Source organism: Anoplolepis gracilipes, chromosome 1 (genome assembly GCF_047496725.1).
Source record: "Anoplolepis gracilipes chromosome 1, ASM4749672v1, whole genome shotgun sequence".
Taxonomy (NCBI): Eukaryota; Metazoa; Arthropoda; class Insecta; order Hymenoptera; family Formicidae; genus Anoplolepis; species Anoplolepis gracilipes.
Window position 1 is genome coordinate 19499483 of NC_132970.1, and position 19835 is coordinate 19519317.

The window sequence follows — 19835 nt, forward strand, 5'->3', positions numbered from 1 at the left end:
AAAAAGAGGCCCACGGACACATCTCCCCTGTCTCTCTATGACTACGCCTGGATTAGGTCGCGCTCGCGACTCCGATGCATTATTTTCATACAAAATCAACGAGTAGGAATAGCGAGCCTGATATAACCGGTATAATATACTTGATGTAAAATCACAGTTTTTGTAAGATCTTTTTTGTAAGAATTTAAAAGATACATATTGAACGATTGCGAACTTGAAACGGAGAGGTAACCTTGCTAAAAAAATTCTCATTAAATTATTTATAACGGATGTTTTATTGGATTTTGGATATGGAATAATTTATTGTTAATAATAATGTTAATGATTTTACATTTCATTACGTTAACGTGAATAAATCACATGTATCCGCAGATAAATACTATAAAATGAGAAATTGAAATTGGTATTATTTTATGACGCAGTCATTCGACTGGTTTTTTTCCATCTATTATACGAAATATTGATTAATGAAGAATCATAAATTCAATTCAGATGAAGTTGGAACGAAATTTACGTACGCGCGAGAGGCATAAAATTATGGGCATACGAATCAGGTATATTTGGCGGCCGTACAAAGCTAGTAAACCTTGAAAGTTGAGATTCACTTGCGATAAAAATTCTTCATGTGTAAGTTAGCAAACGGATTGATTTCTTTAAATCACAAAAAAAAATAAGATTTTTTTAAAGTTTTTTTTTGTTATAATAATTATTAAAATTTTACCACACTTTTTTTTTTAATTAAATTCAACTTTAATTTAAAGATTAAAACAGATAATGTTTATCAGGATATAAATAGACCAGTGTAATACAATGTGAGATGTACTATATATATAAATTTATAATCCATTGGCGCGCATTTAATTCATAATCAGAAAATCACAAAATGACGAAACGCGCCTTAACTATCGCCTTTACTTCTGACCCTCACAGTGCACTTCACCACTCACTCTCTCAAGATCAAGGTCAGCTCTTGGGAGATGACTGGACTCTTTAAGCGACGTACCTTTTCTTCGTTATCCGCTACGTTTCTCGCTCTCCGACACATACACCAGGGCCTAAAGTAAAAGTATCGTGCGGAAACATTTGCGCGAGAAACGACGCATAATACATGTTTTAGCACGTAATTTCATGAACATATACGCACACATACACACACACGCGCGCACACATATACAAAATAATAATTTAAAAACCGTGATTTGTAATGGAATACATTATCACGTCGTTAAAAATGCAATTATTATTATCGAGGAAATTTTAATCATAATTATCAATTATGATGCAACATCCGAATATTTTTTAATAATTATCTTTTGAGGAAGAGGGAAGAAGATACTTTATTAAGAAAAAATATTAAAATGTATTAGATTACTGATCAATGTGTCCATCGGTATTAAATTACCTAAAGATAGTCGTCCTCTTTAAAATTTACAATATGTTTGTATAAAAAAAAAACTCTTCTATAAATTAACCAAATCATTTATTCATCACGTCTTGCTGCATTAATTCATCGCAAACGAATAATTTCAGTTTCTCTTCGCACTTTATCATGTTGAAATCTGAAAGAAACAGCAATATTCGTTTAAAATCTAAACGCATATAATGGATAATTCACGATAATTTTGATAAGATATTGTGTAACCAACGGCAACCACGGCAGCCGAGTTTGGCGCTCGCTTAAAGCTTTCTCCAAAGCGATCATTAAACAGCAGCAACTGCAACGTGCCTAGTCTACTCGATGCAGTTATACATGCTTCGCATCATCTGCGCACGACTCAACAGATTTATTATCCACCTTGATGTTATATCGCACATGGGCGGTCCACCGTCGCGCCAATGCCTTCATGACGCAGTCTGATACATCTTTATATATTTCCGAGTAATTTAGTCAGCTTGCTCAACAGCAGTAACGCGTAATGTAATTTCATGTTAACATTTCGTGTTATAACATAGTGTTACAATGTATATACACATAGTGTATCAAAATCAACAGTATACTTTATAATGGGTATTTTTTTTCTTCGGAAAAATAGAATGTCATATTTTTTCCGTATAATTTGTTTTATATAATAAAATAGAAATAAAATATTCTCTCTCAATTATTTAAAAATTTCATAATTTGAAAGGTTAGAAATGTATTGGTAATATGAGTATTTTGTATTGACATTTACAGCAATTTTATATATAGAACAATATAAAATATTTTTGATTTATGATTTTCATGTGTATCTGGTAATAAACTTTCCTTAAAAAAAAAAAAAAACCATGTATAATAAAATCTATGACATATGTGATATATGCGTTTGATATGGATATATAAGGATTAATTGTATTATTTAGAAGTACAGTAATTGTGTCGGGAGGAAAAAACAGAAGATTAACGACTTTTTACTTTCTGTATATGGTGGCGCGCTCACCTCTGTATCCATAATTCGTCTCGTGAAAGTTGACTCGTATACTCGACGTATTCCATACCTAATGTAGGTAGGTGCAAAGTATCTGATCAATGTCGCGCAATGTATGTACTGATAGATTTCTCCACAAATTTAGACAGTTTTTTCATGAGCAAATATTTCAAAAAATAGTTAATTATAAGAGGAAAATTTTTTATTCTTTAAAATTTTTAATATCCTCGAAGCAAAAAACTGCCGCTGAAACTTTTGTTTCTGATTACACCGGGGCAATGAACAGCTGTCGAAAATAAATCTAACGAATTCGCGTGCTGTCCAATGAAGCTGTCGCCCTATCGAGACAGCTCTGTTGACAAACGATAGAGTCGAGCCACATTGTTGGACAGATCGATTGGCGCTCGTCAACCTGTAAATGAAATCGATAAAACGCCTAATCATTCCTGACGATAGAATGATTTTGCCAGCGTCATTGACTAGTACCATCGCATGTACCACGATACACTCAAGGATTCTGAAGCCATTGATTCCTCCATTCAATCACGGCAACTTGATTACTAAAATGTAGCAAAAATTTATGTTTCTTGTATTAAAATGAAAAAGTTTTTAATTATCGAATTATTATACTGAACGACGAGTCATCCATAAAGTGCGAAATTTTAGCAGAGTATATGTTTAGTACTTCCCAGAAAGATACTGTTATGTCCGTCTCTCTGTTTAGTTGTACGCTTGGTGTTGATTGAATTTTACAAGAAAATATGTAAAACATACCCGTAGGCGTTGCCCACGTTTCAGACATAATTCACAACAAGTCCTTGGCATTAAATATGTAAATGCCAGGCGAGATCGGCAATGCGACCGTTTAATTCGTCGGTGAATCGGCAATCGCGCGGACATCTCGTCAATTGAATTTCGAATGGCGTTCCATGAAATCATTGGCCGGTAATTAGGTTGCGCATAATGACGGCGGACAGACAAACAAGGTTCGTTTGTGCGCGAGAGGCGGAGACACAACGTTCGATTAAATTATTATTAAAGGTTGATTCGCGTATTTGCGCACGCTACAGGCATCATTTACACGAATGAATTTACAGTTGATTGCTGAAATAAACGAAGAAATTAACGTTGTTGCATAATCAATGTGGACGAGCAATTAAGAATCATAAAAATAAATCTGTACTCAAGGAAAAAAGCCTAAAAGTCAAATAGATCTTGAACAGTTGTTTAATTTCACGATTAATAATCACGAGAGAGAAACATTTTAATACCGTTACGTCATGTGTATGCGTATGTATGTGTCGTGATGTATTTTTTTATTAAATATTTTTCATTACACACTTAAGTTTTGCGTGTCGTGTTTTTGAACTTGATTTGCATACATTCCGAGAAAATGTAAATTAATCTTCACTCGCAAAAAAATACATATTATCATTATATAGAAAAGAATAGGTAATGCAAATATTATTATCGCATAATCGCACATACACAATGTTATCAGCACTAATATTCGTTTGCAACTCATCGTAAACAAATTTTTCCATCGTATTGACATTCACAAAATGTCGCGCTGATACATGCAATAATAATTGAAATATGCTTAATTCAATGTCTTTTTTTTTTTTTTTTTGTATTAAATAATTTTACATATATAATTTGAATCAAAAATGACGCAATCTGCAAGAAAAGATGAATTATGTCGAATTTTCTAATCAATAGAGGTTTTAACGAGCGATAAAGAATATTGCAAAGTGAAACGTTTAGGAGATGGAAGGGAAAACTAAAAGGCATTATAGTCGAAGTTTTCGCTTGCGCAACGCGAAGTACTAACGGCAACTGTACGCGCGATCGTCGTGTATATACATACATACACCCAGCGAATCGGACACGTGTATGGCACTTACGTGTCAATGACTGTAAACACCCGGGGCGGTTACTGAAGTAATTTGTACCGCGCGCGTGTCCGAGTGCTCTCGCATCGTTTACAGTAACGGATATCGAGCGGATCCCGAGTATCCGAACGGCTTCTCGCGCACGTGGCTTTTAGGCTCGGCGTGCCGGTAATAACATTATTATTGGCATGCCAGACTTTATGAGTGCCAAGAAATTGAAAGAAAACGTCAATGCCAATTATTTTGCTCCTTCCTGCAATTTTCCGTGCGATCTGCACAGCGATATTAATGTGGATTTTTTTCGATAACTTTCCGTGTCATTAGTATTCAAGATGCTGTTTCTTCATGTCTGAAGTTTTAAATGAAAGAACTATCTTCAAAAATAACGAAATTTTATTAATCATTTAAGCTATGCTGGAGAACGTTGCCTCATTATGCTGTCAAGGCTAGTTTGAGGTAGTTGCTACTTATCAGCCGGTACCATTCGGATTATAACTGCGGGTGCGGGTTTGTATTCCATATATTGAAATTCCAGTAGTGGTTAGAGTCCATAAATATGAATTAAAATAAGTTATAAAACTCTCAAATATTTTACCACGAGGTGAATAAAATTAATTTTTGAAGAATCATCAGATCATACATAATTATAAATTGTTTAATAACTTGCAAATCTTTTTGATATTTTTTAAATAAAATTTTTAACTTGCATTTATACCAAATATCAGTCATAATTCTATTATTTTTGATATCTACATTGAAGAAGGAAATCAGGTAGATTTTGCTTTGAGAAACAATCAACATACTTCTTTGTCGACGATATTTTTAGATCTAATCAACGTAGTACATTCAGGCAACTGAACCTTCTCTTAGGAGAGTTCATATCTTCGAATATCCTAGCAGAGGTTGTACCTAAGCATTTATGTGTGAGTCGCATTAGTGCGTCAAGCGTTATACACCTACGCACGTACGCAATACGTGCAGCAACGGTTCACGACTTCGCTTTTGTGTGAAGCTCGCACGAAGGCGGGGACGGTGCTTAGAGGGCTATAAAAAGAGAAAGCTGGACGGTATCCTACTATACACGTATACACCTATGTACCTTTCATACGTATACCTGCGAAGCATAGCGGGTGTGCCGACAACTGGCCGCATAAATGCGGCATGTAAAACGCATGACCTGAACCGTCTTGATTTTCACTCTTTAGCTATACCATTTTTTCAATTCAATATCATGTTACATTTTATAGTTGCGTAATATTAATTGCATGTTATTACTGCACGCATTTTCTTCTTTTAAAGAGAAAAGTTTTTCAATTTCAACGTCTGAGAAATTTTGTTTTAAATACTTTGCACTTTATTTTCGCCTTTTTTACAAGAACATATTGTCAAAAATTTGCGTTATGCAAAAGAGGAGCAGAGATCGATGTGAAAAATCGATACGAAAAAACGACGATTTTGACAATTTTCAGAAATTGCACGTACCAGACACGCTTATTGAATGTATAAAATTATTCCATTAGAATAAATGATGAACTGTAAAAGAGGGAGAAGAAAAAGCTGCTAATGGAGGAATATTTTTTTCTAAGAGCGTGCACACGTCGCTTTTAAACTAGCCGACATACTATGCGCCTAAAGCAACGACCAGCGTAATTATTGGGTCCACATCCTTCTCTCGATTCCACGAGTTTCATTATCCATGGCAATGCCACGCCGAAACCATAACTCTATAACACAACCATGATATAACGGTAATTTACAAATTGGGCTTTATAGCGAAGAGAAGAGAAAAATTATCCAGGTAACTTCTCTCGCAACGAACCTGTACTACGGCGTGAAATCTGTGATCATGAATAATTGACTTTTATCGTTTCCTCATTCATGATAATATGTTATTACGGATATTAAGAAAAAAATTATTTATCCTATATTATTGTAGCAAGGTTTTTCAAAGTATAAAGACAAAGAAACAAATTAGAACATTATCTTATGATTTAAATCGTAAATTTACCTGATAAAATCACGAGTTATTTGTGAAGAATTGAATAATTACGGGTAGCATATGTAGCATACTGTTTTATTTCAAATCAGCGATTATTTATACCTATTTACCAAGCTTTTAATAATTTCAAAATTTTCTGGACACACGTATAAGTAATATCTCTCCAACTCTTTTCACATATTTTTCTCTGGCTTTACATACTTCATAGAATCGAATAGAATAGAATACGAAATATGAATACAATATGAAATATTTTCCTCGACGGAAGTCACAATGCAATTCAATGTTTACGTTCTCGTATCGTTTCATTTACATTACAATGCATTTCTGATCCTCTCGCAAACACGACAAGCTCTCCTTTAATTTCACCATCGTGCTCGAAACGATAATCGAGTTCTGATCACATCTCCGGTTACAATTTTGTCGAGTATTGCCGACTCGAGTTACACTATCTTTTCGAGGTAACCGAGTCCTCGAGCAGTTGTCGGTCGTCCTTAATCGTTCTATTGGATCTAATTCGCCTTCATGACTATCTGTGTCATCGTCTTCGTTGTCGGTTCAAGGCCATCGTATATCGAAACGCGTCTAATTCATCTCTTTGCACGAGGCGTATCCTTTGACCGGACCACAAGTGAAGTAATAATGGTGCGGCGCTTTCTCTCTCTCTCTCTCTCTCTCTCTCTCTCTCTCTCTCTCTCTCTCTCTCTCTCTCTCTCTCTCTCTCTCTCTCTCTCTCTCTCTCTCTCTCTCTCTCTCTCTCTCTCTCTCTCTCTCTCTCTCTCTCTCTCTCTCTCTCTGTCTCTTTGAGCCCGCAATATACCACGAAGATTCCCTCGATCTTATCGGCTCTCCGCCGAAACTTTCAACGTGGAGAACTCAGGTGTCCACCATCTGCCGTCTATTCGCCGCCCTACGGCGAATTTAGCACTTTACGTACTCGCGTTCGCCATCGGGACCATGAGTTTGCTCATCGCTTTACCATTTGGCTTGTTTCATTTCTCTTTTATTAAAAAATAAAGCTATATTTTCCAACTGTTACGATATAAAACTAAAGTTGTAGACAAGATATCGTGCGGATTCTTTGATAATTACTCTTTTTAATTTAATTTTTCCAAAACGGTCATAAATTCTCAGGTAGCACATATTTGTTTTATAAACGTATTCAATATTTTTAAAGATCAAATACCAATAATAAACGTTTCGACAAAAATTCTTGAAACTATGATTTAAGAAACGTATTTTTAATGTTTCTATAAACAGGATAAATTAATTTTTTTAAAATAATTAATTTTTAAAAGTAGATATACGTATATACATATTAATTATGTACTACTATTACATATTATGTTAAAATCGAACATTTATCTATCCGACTTTTCAAAAATTAGTTCAATATCTGAATCTTCTGTATGAGTACCAGGAAGTTAAAAAATTGATAAAATAATTATTACAATCTTATTATCCGCCTTTTAACAGGTTTTATATAGCTTTTGTGTCTAAATTATTACGAGATAGACAACACACATAGTGTGTCACATAGCGGAGAGATAAATATCTGATTTTTACACTCAGACAATTTTTGAATTAAATGATTAAATTTAAATAAATCATAAAAGATTTTATTTATATAATTTATGGAAATTTATTTATATAACATTAATAAAACGGTTTTTGAATTCTTTAATTCTACATGTAATTATATGTATAACAGAAAACTGAAAAGATATCTAAAACTTTTAGTTATCTTTAACGTAGATGACTCAGTGCTCGATGTATAACTGCATTATTTTATTAATTTTATGAGAAAGCAAACTTTTTTTATAAATAAAGAAAAAAACGATATTTTTTACTATTTCTCAAACATTTTTCTGATAGGAAAAAAGGTTTCTTTTAACGTTTGTCAAATAGACATTTTAATCAGAAACGTTTTCAAGAGCTGATTATAAACGTTTCAAAGAGATATTTGTGAAACATTCCTGAAATGAATACGTACTATCTAGAATTGTTATTAAAGTTACATTAATGCGAACATTAGAGCGGAGATTAAGAAGATAGACATGGTAATTGATACATACAAGTAAAATCTACCATCTTTCTTACAGACATTATTTCTTACATACACGGTAACTTTTGAATAATTTTAAGTAATAAAAAAGTCAAATGTGGGACAGATAAATATCGAGTTAAGTATATTTTTCTTGGTCTAGAAAACTTAGAGTCATTCGCACATTGTCGGTCGCCAGAAGCACGCAGCCGTAGTCAGTACAGGGAATAATTCCAGGTTCTCGATAGTGATCGTTCGTTAATTTGCGGTAATAGAGAACAATTTGCAGCTCGACCTTTTTCACGCGCGGCGCGTATTGCTGCAGCTGCGGGCGTCACGAAAGCGCACGGGATATACCGTTCTGGAAAAACTCGAAAGAATACGCTTACAAGCACGTGCGAAACCGCGTTGTTGGGACTAAACGGGGTTCTAAATCCGTCTTCTCGAGCGACTTGTCAAAGCAGCCTACATTTCCGGAAGCGACGACGACGCGATGATGCAAAAGCGAGAGAGAGAGAGGCGAAGCAGGTGCACGCGCGCGTTCACCACGCGATCAAGCTCATTAATCTCAGACTTTTTTCTCCCAGACTCGTAAATCTTACTAAATATCAGATCAAAAAATTAAGAAAATTCAATAGACAACGGTCTATTTAAACACGGAATTTTTTTCTTATCTGATACCAAATATTACGCATGTATTAATTATATTGATATTTATTTTTCCAAAGTGTAGCTCTATCTCTTCGTTTGAAAATCTTTTTGACATTTACATCCATATCTGCGAATATAAGGAACTCTGAAATATAAGTTTGATAATAAAGAGGAATGTAAGTCCATTTTGCCTACACTTGCTTGACGGTATCTTCTCAGGTACTTGCCGTGAACATTCCGGCGTGTTCGTGTAGTACGATGCCGCGTTACCAGTAAATCTTATCGCGCTATAATACCCGGCGTCTCGCTTAATGTGCGCGCACGATGCTGGTGTACGACTACGAAAATACCAGCGGAAATGCCGAGACGCTGAATAATTAAAGCGGGAAACATAAGAGCGTGCTTAAAAGAACGATGCGGCCGTTTCATTCGGCTATTAAGCAAAGACTTTTGGCTCCGTATATTTAGCGCGACATCGATTCTTCCTAAAGAGAGACATCCTGCATGACGACAGCATTCATTATTCAAACAACACGTTGCAAAAGTAGCCTCTTTGAAACAGATCTAAAGATCTTCCTAGAAAGAAAAATTAGATGATTCGTTTGCGGTTTAAGTGAAGAGGAAATGTCTTATTATTTATGAGATACTTTTAACAAGCGCGCGATGGAAGAACAGTTTTGAATTGTATCGAATTTACACTATTGATGAAAATCTTTTTTTATTGTTATGCTTAATCTGACTTTGTAAAGCTGCATGCATAAACAATGAAACAATCTTTTTTGATTGCTTTTAAAACATGTAAAACTTGTCCCTTCTGTATCTACTCAAAGATTTTACATCTTGAGGATAATTTAAAAAAGATTGCTTTTCTTCCAGTTTAAAAATTTAATATTACTTTACAATAAATTAATAACTCGTTTGTATTTTTTTATTCTCTAACGAGATATTATTATACTAACGTAAATAACTTATTGATTTAAACTGCAATTAAACCATAGTATGGACATCTATGATCCATGCACTGTAAAACGCTGTTTCAAGAGAATATTGTATTGCTGTCCGTCGATAAAACAGAAGGTTTCACATCTTTCGTCCTACAAGAATACGGTTGGATTATACTTCATACATTATTAACTGTTAGTACTTAAGTTTTGTTATCTTAAAATTTTTTTATTTATCTATCCAAGGTAACACTTTGAGGTAATATTTCAAAATAATATTAAGTTGCAATTTTAAAACATTGAAAAAGAAAAAAGCTATAAGTAATCATTAATATGTATCGTCTGATATATATATATATAAATGTACATTAACATTTTATTAAAACTTACAAATTTCTATATAAATTTATTAATAATGAATCTGACAATAAATAATTTAAAATAAAGAAATGTAACTTGTAGGATTTCAATATATTTTTTCGAAATATTCTAAAAATAAAAATAATTATTAAAAACTTTAAAATAAACTGTGACTTTTAAAAAATAAATTTGTTGGAAATTTTCAACAAAGCTTTCTTGTTGGAAAATTGATACTCTAATATTTAAAACTTGTCAAAATATGATCATTTGTAGATACTTAAAGAAATAAATTATTAAACAAAATATTTGATTAAATAATATTTGTGAACCTTCTTCGATATTTTACACGGATAGCAAAAAGATTCTAAATGAAGAGAAGATGTCAAAGTTGATCAACGTAACTTGGCATATAAATCAATACATTCGAGAACACCGACGACACGATCTATTTCAACTAACTCTTTCGTCACTCGGAAAATTTTCCAATTCTCAAATTTAACAAAAAAAATACGATGAATCGACTCTACCCGTCTCGCTGGCAGACTTTTCGCTGTAGCGGCCGCCGTTTTATTTATAGCAGAGGAGGTCGCGGTGCGTTCCAAAAGCTCCTCGACTCACCAGTATCACCAGCACATCCACACCGAGCTCGTCTCGCATCGGATCCTAGAAATCCTTATTCATCGATAGATCGGATTTATAATTCGGAAGGAAAACTTCTATTGAAAATAGCGAACCGATTTTCTCCATCTATGCGATAATTTGAGTTCGTTGTCTCGCGATCAGGGTTCTAGAGTCCTCTGGGAAACGAACACGTGACTTTTGTATCGTCACAACTTGATAGCAAAGTGATCGATTTGGTGTTAATATAGTGAAGTTTTATGATTTATTGATAAAAAGATTAATCGAACGGATTGCAGATGTATGAAATGCGGCGATTAAGTAGTTTAAGCGTTTGTTAGGGTTAACATTTCTTGAGATTGTTTACTGGATCGCACTAACTTTACAGTCAAGCTTTTCTAAGAAAAAATTGTTTAGAAGTTTCTTCTGTCAAAAGCCAAGAGATAATTGTTATAAAATTATATTTTATATTTAAACGTCTTGCTTAGCAAATAACTTTCAAATTTGATATATGATAAAAATATACATATAATAATAATATAATATAATGCTAATTTTGAACACGTAATTAATATTTTATCTTAATTAATTTAATCTCTTGCACTATGTATTGTATTTCCTACAATTAAAATACGTTCATAAAAATTAATCAAACTATTTGAAAAATTTTTTTAAATAATTTGATTAATTCAATGATAATCGTGAAATTTGTTTCATTCGATTTATACTTCTTTGATGCTAAAAATTATGCTGATGAGTCAAGGTCAGGGCTAAAGATTTATGCGTCTGATATACTCTTAAAGACGTCACGGACTGTTACATTAACTTGTCGGCATTGATCCAAAGATTGGACGATGTATGAAGCAGCAGTTCCTAATTTTCAGAAGACACAGCTTAATACTTGACGTTATCTTGTCGAAATTTGACTTTATATTATCTTGTCAAAACTTTGTTAATATTATTCAGTAAAATCGTTAAATGTATAATTATGTTATGAAACTATACGATTAATTAATTTATATTAAATTAAAATATAAAGACCAAAACGTATTTAAGTGTCTAAATTAGCATTTGGTACAAAATGAAGAAAGTCTCTATGATTTAATAAATCTCAAGATTTCAAATCATACTATATGTAAACCATATCAAATATAACCTAATATATTAAAAAAAGGAAGAAATTAAAAAATTGTTTATATATTTCATAATAAACACAAATATTATTAGCTTTGATTACACATTGATATGTATGTATAAAACAAACTTTTGTCGGATCCAGTAAACAATTCTAGCAAATCACAAACCTTCAATCAGCAATTGCAGAAAATTGCTTTCAATCGTTGCAAAAAGTGATAGTATGTTTTTTTTTTTTTTTTTAATTATTGATTGAGAATGTATAAATTGAATGTTTTGATGCATCTTTTCCGCGTGAAACATGTGTATGCTGTGTATCTGTGCCAGACGGATTAAAAAAAAAAATAGAACAATAGAATGTGATAAATGCGGCTTCGAACCAGAACTCGAGATATTTTGTGCCGGAAGTTGACGGATTTGCTAAGCTGACGAAAACTGATCTAGTCGAGAGGTAGATCCATTGCTCTTCTCAGTGTCAACAAGCATCGTCTTTTATTCACTCTTGGCTCTTCCGTGCATCAACTTCCGTTTTTCGACATGGCACATCTTCATCGGCGACCAGTGAAGCGGGAACAATACAAACCTTTTGGAAGAAGAAGGGTAAATCAAATTAAAATATCTCCAAATATGTTCATAATGTTGTCACTTGTTAATTAATATCAACGAAACTTTACGACGAATTGTGTAAATATAACCAGTCATAGATTTATCACATCTCTACCGAAATAGTAACTATGTCCTTCGGTCACTAAAAGTCCTCGCAATCGTAATAACTGCCAAATATCTTGGCTGCGACAGATTTCTTGCATCTCGAAAATATCGAGACAAGAATATTTACTGCATCGCTTAATAAATATATCTGTTTTAAAGATTTTATATAATAATAAAATATAAAAGAAACAAATGTGTGTGAAACAGATTAATATTACCTAAAATGTATTTTATTTCATACTAATAATGTTTCCATTGACGAAATGTTATTTATTCGTAAGACTGTTTTATAGATTCGCTTATAAAATAGGTATGCTTATAAAAGCAAGTTTCAGTTCGATCATCTGCGTCCGCAACCTACTATAATATATCGCGAGCATGCGCATTCTGTCTTTGCGAGCACAATGCTCTTAAATTTTATTTTTGCGCCACGTGATCGCAATGAAAGAAGCTGCCGTCATGCTCGTATAGTTCACCGATTATTTATTTATGAGATACGATTTTGAGATCGAAGCTGGTATCTCTATATATCTAAAGAATACTTCAGAGTTTTTACATTTCTTTGTATCTGTAAAATACTTGAATGACTTTATAAATTTTCCTTTTCCTAATAATATAACTAATCTATTAAAATTCAAAATTTTTTAATTTATTACGACATTTGTAAATATATATATATATAATAAAGATCTGAAATGACTAACTTTAAATAATAAAAAGTAAAAGATGATAATAAAAAAATATAAAGTAATATTTAATCTTTAGAAACTATTATTTTAAACTGCAGAACCTAAAGAAGAGGTGACAGATTGAAAGAGAGAAAGGTAATACGCGCACGCACCCTGCGTGACCTACATAGATGACCTAGATTCCAAAATGAAACTAATTCCAGAAAAGAACTAAATTTTTTGTTAGCTATTTTTAACATTAATAAATTCTATTCAATACCAATTTAGTTTAATCAATGTTGTTAAAGTTATTGATATTATCTAGCAAAATTATAACATAGAATTATTTATCACACAGAAATAATAAAAGTAATATAAAAACGATGTACATATAAAATAAATAATTATTATTCAAAATTATTATTTAATTTTAAGTATCAAAGTTCTTAATAGAAACAATAATATTTTTTTTCCAAATTTGTTATTGGCAATCAATCAAGCAAAACGATATTTTGTGATCAAATAATAATACAATATATATAGGCAATACATATAGATATAAAAAATGCTTTGAGTCAGTATTTCTTGCGGTAAAAGTAGTAACTTTTTTATCTGCAATTCTACTCATGTTTCTGACATATGGAATACACATACAATCACATCATAAATAAAAACGGATTGTATTTCAAATGAAATCAGCGAAATTCACGAAATTGTCTCATTTCACGTATTGGGAAATAACCGTATTACGATAATAAAAGCAATCAACTTGACAACATATTACGATCGAACTAGATAAGAAAATTCTATGTTTCTCTCAACAATATTTATATACTACCCCAGCATGTGTAAGTTTCATATCTACATATAAAATAAACGTACTTTTTTGTAAAAAAAGAAAATCCAAGATTATGTATCATCCAACAAAGAAGGGAATATGCGAAATCTGGGAGGGAGGGATTTATATTGAATTTATATTTTTACTGACTTATGTACCTTACTTACGTACCTAAGATAACTTTATTAATTTAAATAAAAAAAACGATATTTTTAATAAAAATAATTTATTTGCAAAAGTTTAAAAATCATTACATGTTTATATATTCCAAAAAGAAATTAAAAATTGTATATTTTCCTTATATATACATGATACAACTTTCGCTTGTCTCTTGCAATTGTATCCCCATAGCTCGTCGACAATTTCACCCCCGTCCTCGCACATGATCAAGCGGTTGTATCTGAGTATATTGTATGTACACCGAGTGGTTGATAGGACACGTTGCCGTCAGGGAGCAGTGGCCTGCCGTTGTCGTGCAGGTCGCATGCTCCGGGTGGTTTGCAGAAGAGGACGAGCGGTGGAGAGGAGCCGGGAATGAAACACCTCTCGGATCGATATAGTCACGGGGGTGTCGTCCACCGACCATCGCAGTGGCGCCCGCATACGGACGAGTCAGAAAACGGCACTATTGCCAGAGTAACGGTGACCCAGCCAGTGATTTGCCAGGATCATGTCGTGTCAGTGCGCGCAGAGACACCGCCGGCCAAATCGCTCTTATGGGCCGTGCGTTCACCGTTGCCGTGCGGGCACGCAGGGGTGAAAGTTTACGGTGGTAAGAGCTCGGACACGCGTAACGCTACGCGATCGTCCTGGAAACGATCGCAATGTGATCGGGAAAACACTTATTCTTAAAAGGATTTTTTTTTCTTCAATATCACCGTTATATTGATATTGATCCTTCGACTATACTCTGTGAAATTTTTGAGTGATTGTGTTCGGAGAAACGTGAGAACACGTGGAGAAAATACGAGGCGTTCAGTCATCCCTAAAACAAGATGCTCTCTCATGTTGATAAAAAGAAAAGGTTTCCAAGATGAAAGCGTGAATAATTTGGAAGGAATTTTTTTTAGTATAGAAGAGAGAGAAAAAGTTTGTAAAAGGTACGGTGCGGACGAGAACAATTGGACGAACGCAGGCTTTTGTAAGAAAAAAATTGATAAGACGAGCCGAAGCTATTTGTCGATCGACTAGCGAGCTGGAACGTGGAAACTGCACTCGAGGTTGCATGATGTCGTTGACCTCCTTCCGGGTGCCACGGTTCTGCGGTGTACCATCGGTTTAGCGGCTTTGGCATGGATTGCGACGAAAAATTTTAATTTCTGGAACGAATTCTATTTATGGTATAATTAGGAATGTGTGCAATATTGCTAGCACTTTGTTGACACTTCTTGAAATTATTTTTGAGAATTATTTCTGTCAAAATATAATAACTATTTAAAAGTATGATAGAAAAAACTTATTGATCTCTCAAGTAATTGGTTCTGATCTAAAACGCAAAGGAAAAACCTTTGAATGATTCAAAAAAATACTAAAAGTAAGATAAGCACGTTAGTATTCTTCGTCCCTGTTTGTTCAATTAAAGATTCATTTCACGGAAAAGGAATATATATATTGTATTCATAATGCAATGCGTTTCATGTTTTTAAAACCACTTATGTTGATGAAAATGTCTTTGTAACCGCTGGTTAGATATTTTTTAATGTACAAAGAACAAACTTTCCTCATATTTACAGAAAACTTTCACTGTCATATTTTATTCTAATTTTTTTTATAAAATACTGCTCAAAATCATATATACTAATTTGCTATTTACATATTTTAATTTTGAGTGGATATCAAAATTTCGACGACTCAAGGATTCAAAGCAATGGATCTCTAAAAGAGTCAACAATATCGATTATCCAGAAATGTAGTTGATAATTTAAGAGTCAATTTCGCGTTTCTTCGAATTGCTATATTCGATTGACGAGGCCAATAACGAGGTTATTTGTGAAGTTATTTCTGCAATGGATTAATTAATTATCCAGATAGATGAGGTGAATTGCGTGACGACGCTTGACACGTAAATTCTTTTCTGTGTTATTTCAACTCACTTTACTACTCTATCTATTTTCTATTTTTTCATTTTTACTGCGTATCAGCATTTTTTTCCAAGGCGGAACAGGTTAGGTAAATGAGAGCCTCTCCCTTTGGAATATTATAGGAAAATTACCAGCGGGAATTAAATTCCTAGGTCTCTAATGCATTTTATTGCACTTCATATATCGGGTAGGAAAAAAACTTTAAAAATATCATAAGAATGTCATACACATATTTATTTCTCGACTACACATTTAATGAAGCAAAATTTTAATTTTAATCTTATATATTAAATTATATATAGTATATATTTAACAATCAATTGAAGTAGTATATATTTAATTATATATATTATGTAATTATGTATTTAATTATGTAAAGTATTTTTCAGAGAACAAAATTTTTATTTTAATTTTGCTTAAAAAAGTTTACATTTTTATATTATAAAGAAAGATTCGTCATTACAATTTATAAAATTTTAATATAGAAAATTATTATATTGAATGGTTATTAATTAATGCAAAATTGAAAAATTGTTTAAAAAATCTTTAAATATAAATATATATATATATATATATATATATATATATATATATATATACTATATATAATAATAAACGCCAATTGCACATAATCTCCTTTTGCATTGATCGAGATTTCCGATAAATTGGTCTTGGAAAAATATACAGATTACATCCGACTTGTAAACACTCGATTTACATAAGTAGCATCATCGACAATGACTTCCGATCTTTCCTAACACAAGAACTCTTCAATAACGGGGACAATCAGCTGAAAAGTTTTGTCATTAAAGCTGTAGACGTACGAGTCAGATAAAATAGAACCATTGATTATGAATTTCAATCAATTAGACGTTAGCGTTGTAGTGTAAGAAAAGGGATCAATCTCTATTTTTATCGCGATTATTCTTAAACTTAAGTGATTCTTTAAAGTGACAAATAAATTTACAAAGTCATAAGTTTCTGAAAATGAACTAAAATAAAATAGCTCTTATTTTCGATGAATAAAAAAAAGATTTTATTGAAATTATTTTTAATTATTTATAAGGAAGAATTAAGTTTTAAATTATATAGTACCAAAATATAATGTGGAGCACATATAAAAATTATATATTATATTAAAGAAATTCTCTATAGTAGACTGGAAGTTTTTACATTTTCTCATTTTCAGCAGTACATTGTCAGTGTCTTTGATACATCTTGTAGTGAAAGAAAACGAATATCGCAAGTGAACGGAGAATAATACGTTCTCAGGGGAGATAGTTATAAAATCCTGTCGAGACATTTATATTAGCTCGACGCTCGCATGTCACATGACTTAATAGAATTATCAAAATGCATAGCCAATAAAATTTCCAATCAACTGTGATTGGTGAGCGGTGAATATTTTAGACGATTAAGTAGAACAAATCGCGTGCAACTTTACATACGTATCAACCGAGTCATACAACTGGCGGATTGAGAATTTGTTACATGTATTTTATGATCGTTCAATTGGAAGCCGGCTTGTGAACGTGATATTATTTTAATAGACGTAATGGTTTTATCAGTTCTTATAAAGATTTGAAACTGATAAAGATTATGCTACTATGAATCAGTTATTTTTTATTTCTCTCTTTTGATACAGAATATTGCAAGTATAATCTCTTATGATAATTACAATTTACCACAGGGTAATAAGAATTAAAACTTTTATATCTTCTAGTTCTAAATGTGTAGAAATTGATGATAGATCCATTATTACCAGCGTTGACGTACGAGATATTTTTATCCTATTTCGTATCGTTGCCTCATACAGTATTAATGCTTCGTGCTTACATGTACATTTTTGGCAATGTGGGGCAGACAATTTTAGGAAGTAGCATTAACTTCGTAGTTTTTCTATATTTTTCTGCGCAAGTAAATTTAGCCAGGTCAATTATGGAATGGATAGATTTAAAATGGTTTCTAGAAAATAGTTCAATTTCGTCCTATTTTTTATTTTCTTTTATGATACTATATGTATGATAACACATTGTTATAATAGCACGGCAATATTTAGTCCACGAAAATCAATATTATGCTAAATTTACGCCATCAGGTCGATAAACTACTGCGTTCGTCCAATCTGATTAATGCGGATTTTCATATTTTTTTATTGTATTATCTTTTTCAACGATATACTTTTTTGCAGTCGGTTCAAATCGAAGTTCTACTGTATATATCTTGCAGAGAGCTATTATTAAAAAAGTGAATATTTTGAATCGAATCTAATTATCCGCCATGAACGCGAAACGCACCGCGGCCTGTCATCGTGAAATGATGATGATAATGATTGCCCAGGAATAGATCAAGATTCGTGTTTGGATGGCTTGCAAACGAAAGCGAAAAAAGCTTGAGATACGTGTCTGAGAAAGAACTCTCTTGAACCCCCTGTGCCACTGCGCCATTCAGCATGGCGTAGCGGCACAAGCTCGAATGTCAGTGCAACATAGAGACCAAGCAAATTTTAACGAAAATGAAAATAGCCATGCGGTAGCATGTACTAAACGAGAGCGCTTAGAGTATTAGCCCGATAAATTTCGGCTCCGAATTGGAGCGAAGGCAGATTAAACACCATCAGAACAACAGCCCTGGCATCCATGGTGGTGATTCCCGGCGATGATCGGGTACAATCAACACAATTCCGGCTACAACAAGCTATTTACCCAGGTACATTAAGAGAAACATGAATTCTTTTACTCAACAAACACGAGAAATATCGAAGATATTTTATTATCTTTTTTCATAAATCATCGTAAAACCATCATCAACAGACATCATTATTTGTCAATAAATTTTCCTTTAAGCTATTGTTTTAATATAATTTTAACTTTCTTTAAATTTTGTTTTCTTCTTGCTCTTGATCACTTGTTTTTCTTCCACTTTTCACAAGGCTATAATAAACATAAATATGTTTATACAGTTTTGCTCATCTTTTTATTTCTGTTGTCAAAGAATAACTGTAATTAAACTTAAATACGTCAAAGGAGTTTACATATAATGTGAGAGAGGTCTCCGTATAAAAATAACTAATTATATATCGTGATCGCACTTTGAGCAAGGAGGCGCAAAGAAAAGCATTTGATCACATCAAAGACGCGTCGCTTCGTAGACGTATAGAATTTTCTACAACATGTCGTTTAAGGTCCGTATTAGGTAACGTGGCGTAAAGCAGAAGCGATCATCCGTGCCATCATTGCAGCAATGATTTACGCCAATCGCGCGCTTGATCGAAGTTAACTTTTCTTTTAGCATGAAATCGAGCTTCGTGCTTGGACGATATGCTTTATTGACCTTGAACTGCAGTTTTTATCCTTGATGTACTTTTCTCATCTTGTACATCTTTTGAGACATTACTGTTGAGATCTTGCACAACGGTCTCTAGCATTGGAAATAAGTCGATTTATTTTGATTATTACGCACTTTATTTTATCAATAAAGAAATATATAGTAA

General features: G+C 32.8%; 1 protein-coding gene across 4 annotated transcripts in view; it reads left to right on the forward strand.

Moving 5' to 3' along the window:
* The first annotated feature begins 10897 nt into the window (after positions 1–10897).
* LOC140668988 (voltage-dependent L-type calcium channel subunit beta-2-like) overlaps positions 10898–19835 on the forward strand; it is a 35101-nt gene continuing 26163 nt past the window's right edge. The window contains exons 1-2 of one of the 4 annotated variants that reach the window (XM_072898376.1): positions 10898–11211; positions 12372–12644. In XM_072898376.1, coding sequence (XP_072754477.1) covers positions 12582–12644 — 63 coding nt within the window. In that variant the 5' untranslated portion in view covers positions 10898–11211; positions 12372–12581. Of the gene's footprint in view, positions 11212–11515; positions 12645–14425; positions 15362–18533; positions 19052–19835 lie in introns of those variants that run through there. The other 3 variants (XM_072898395.1, XM_072898386.1, XM_072898366.1) reach the window with 3 other exon arrangements.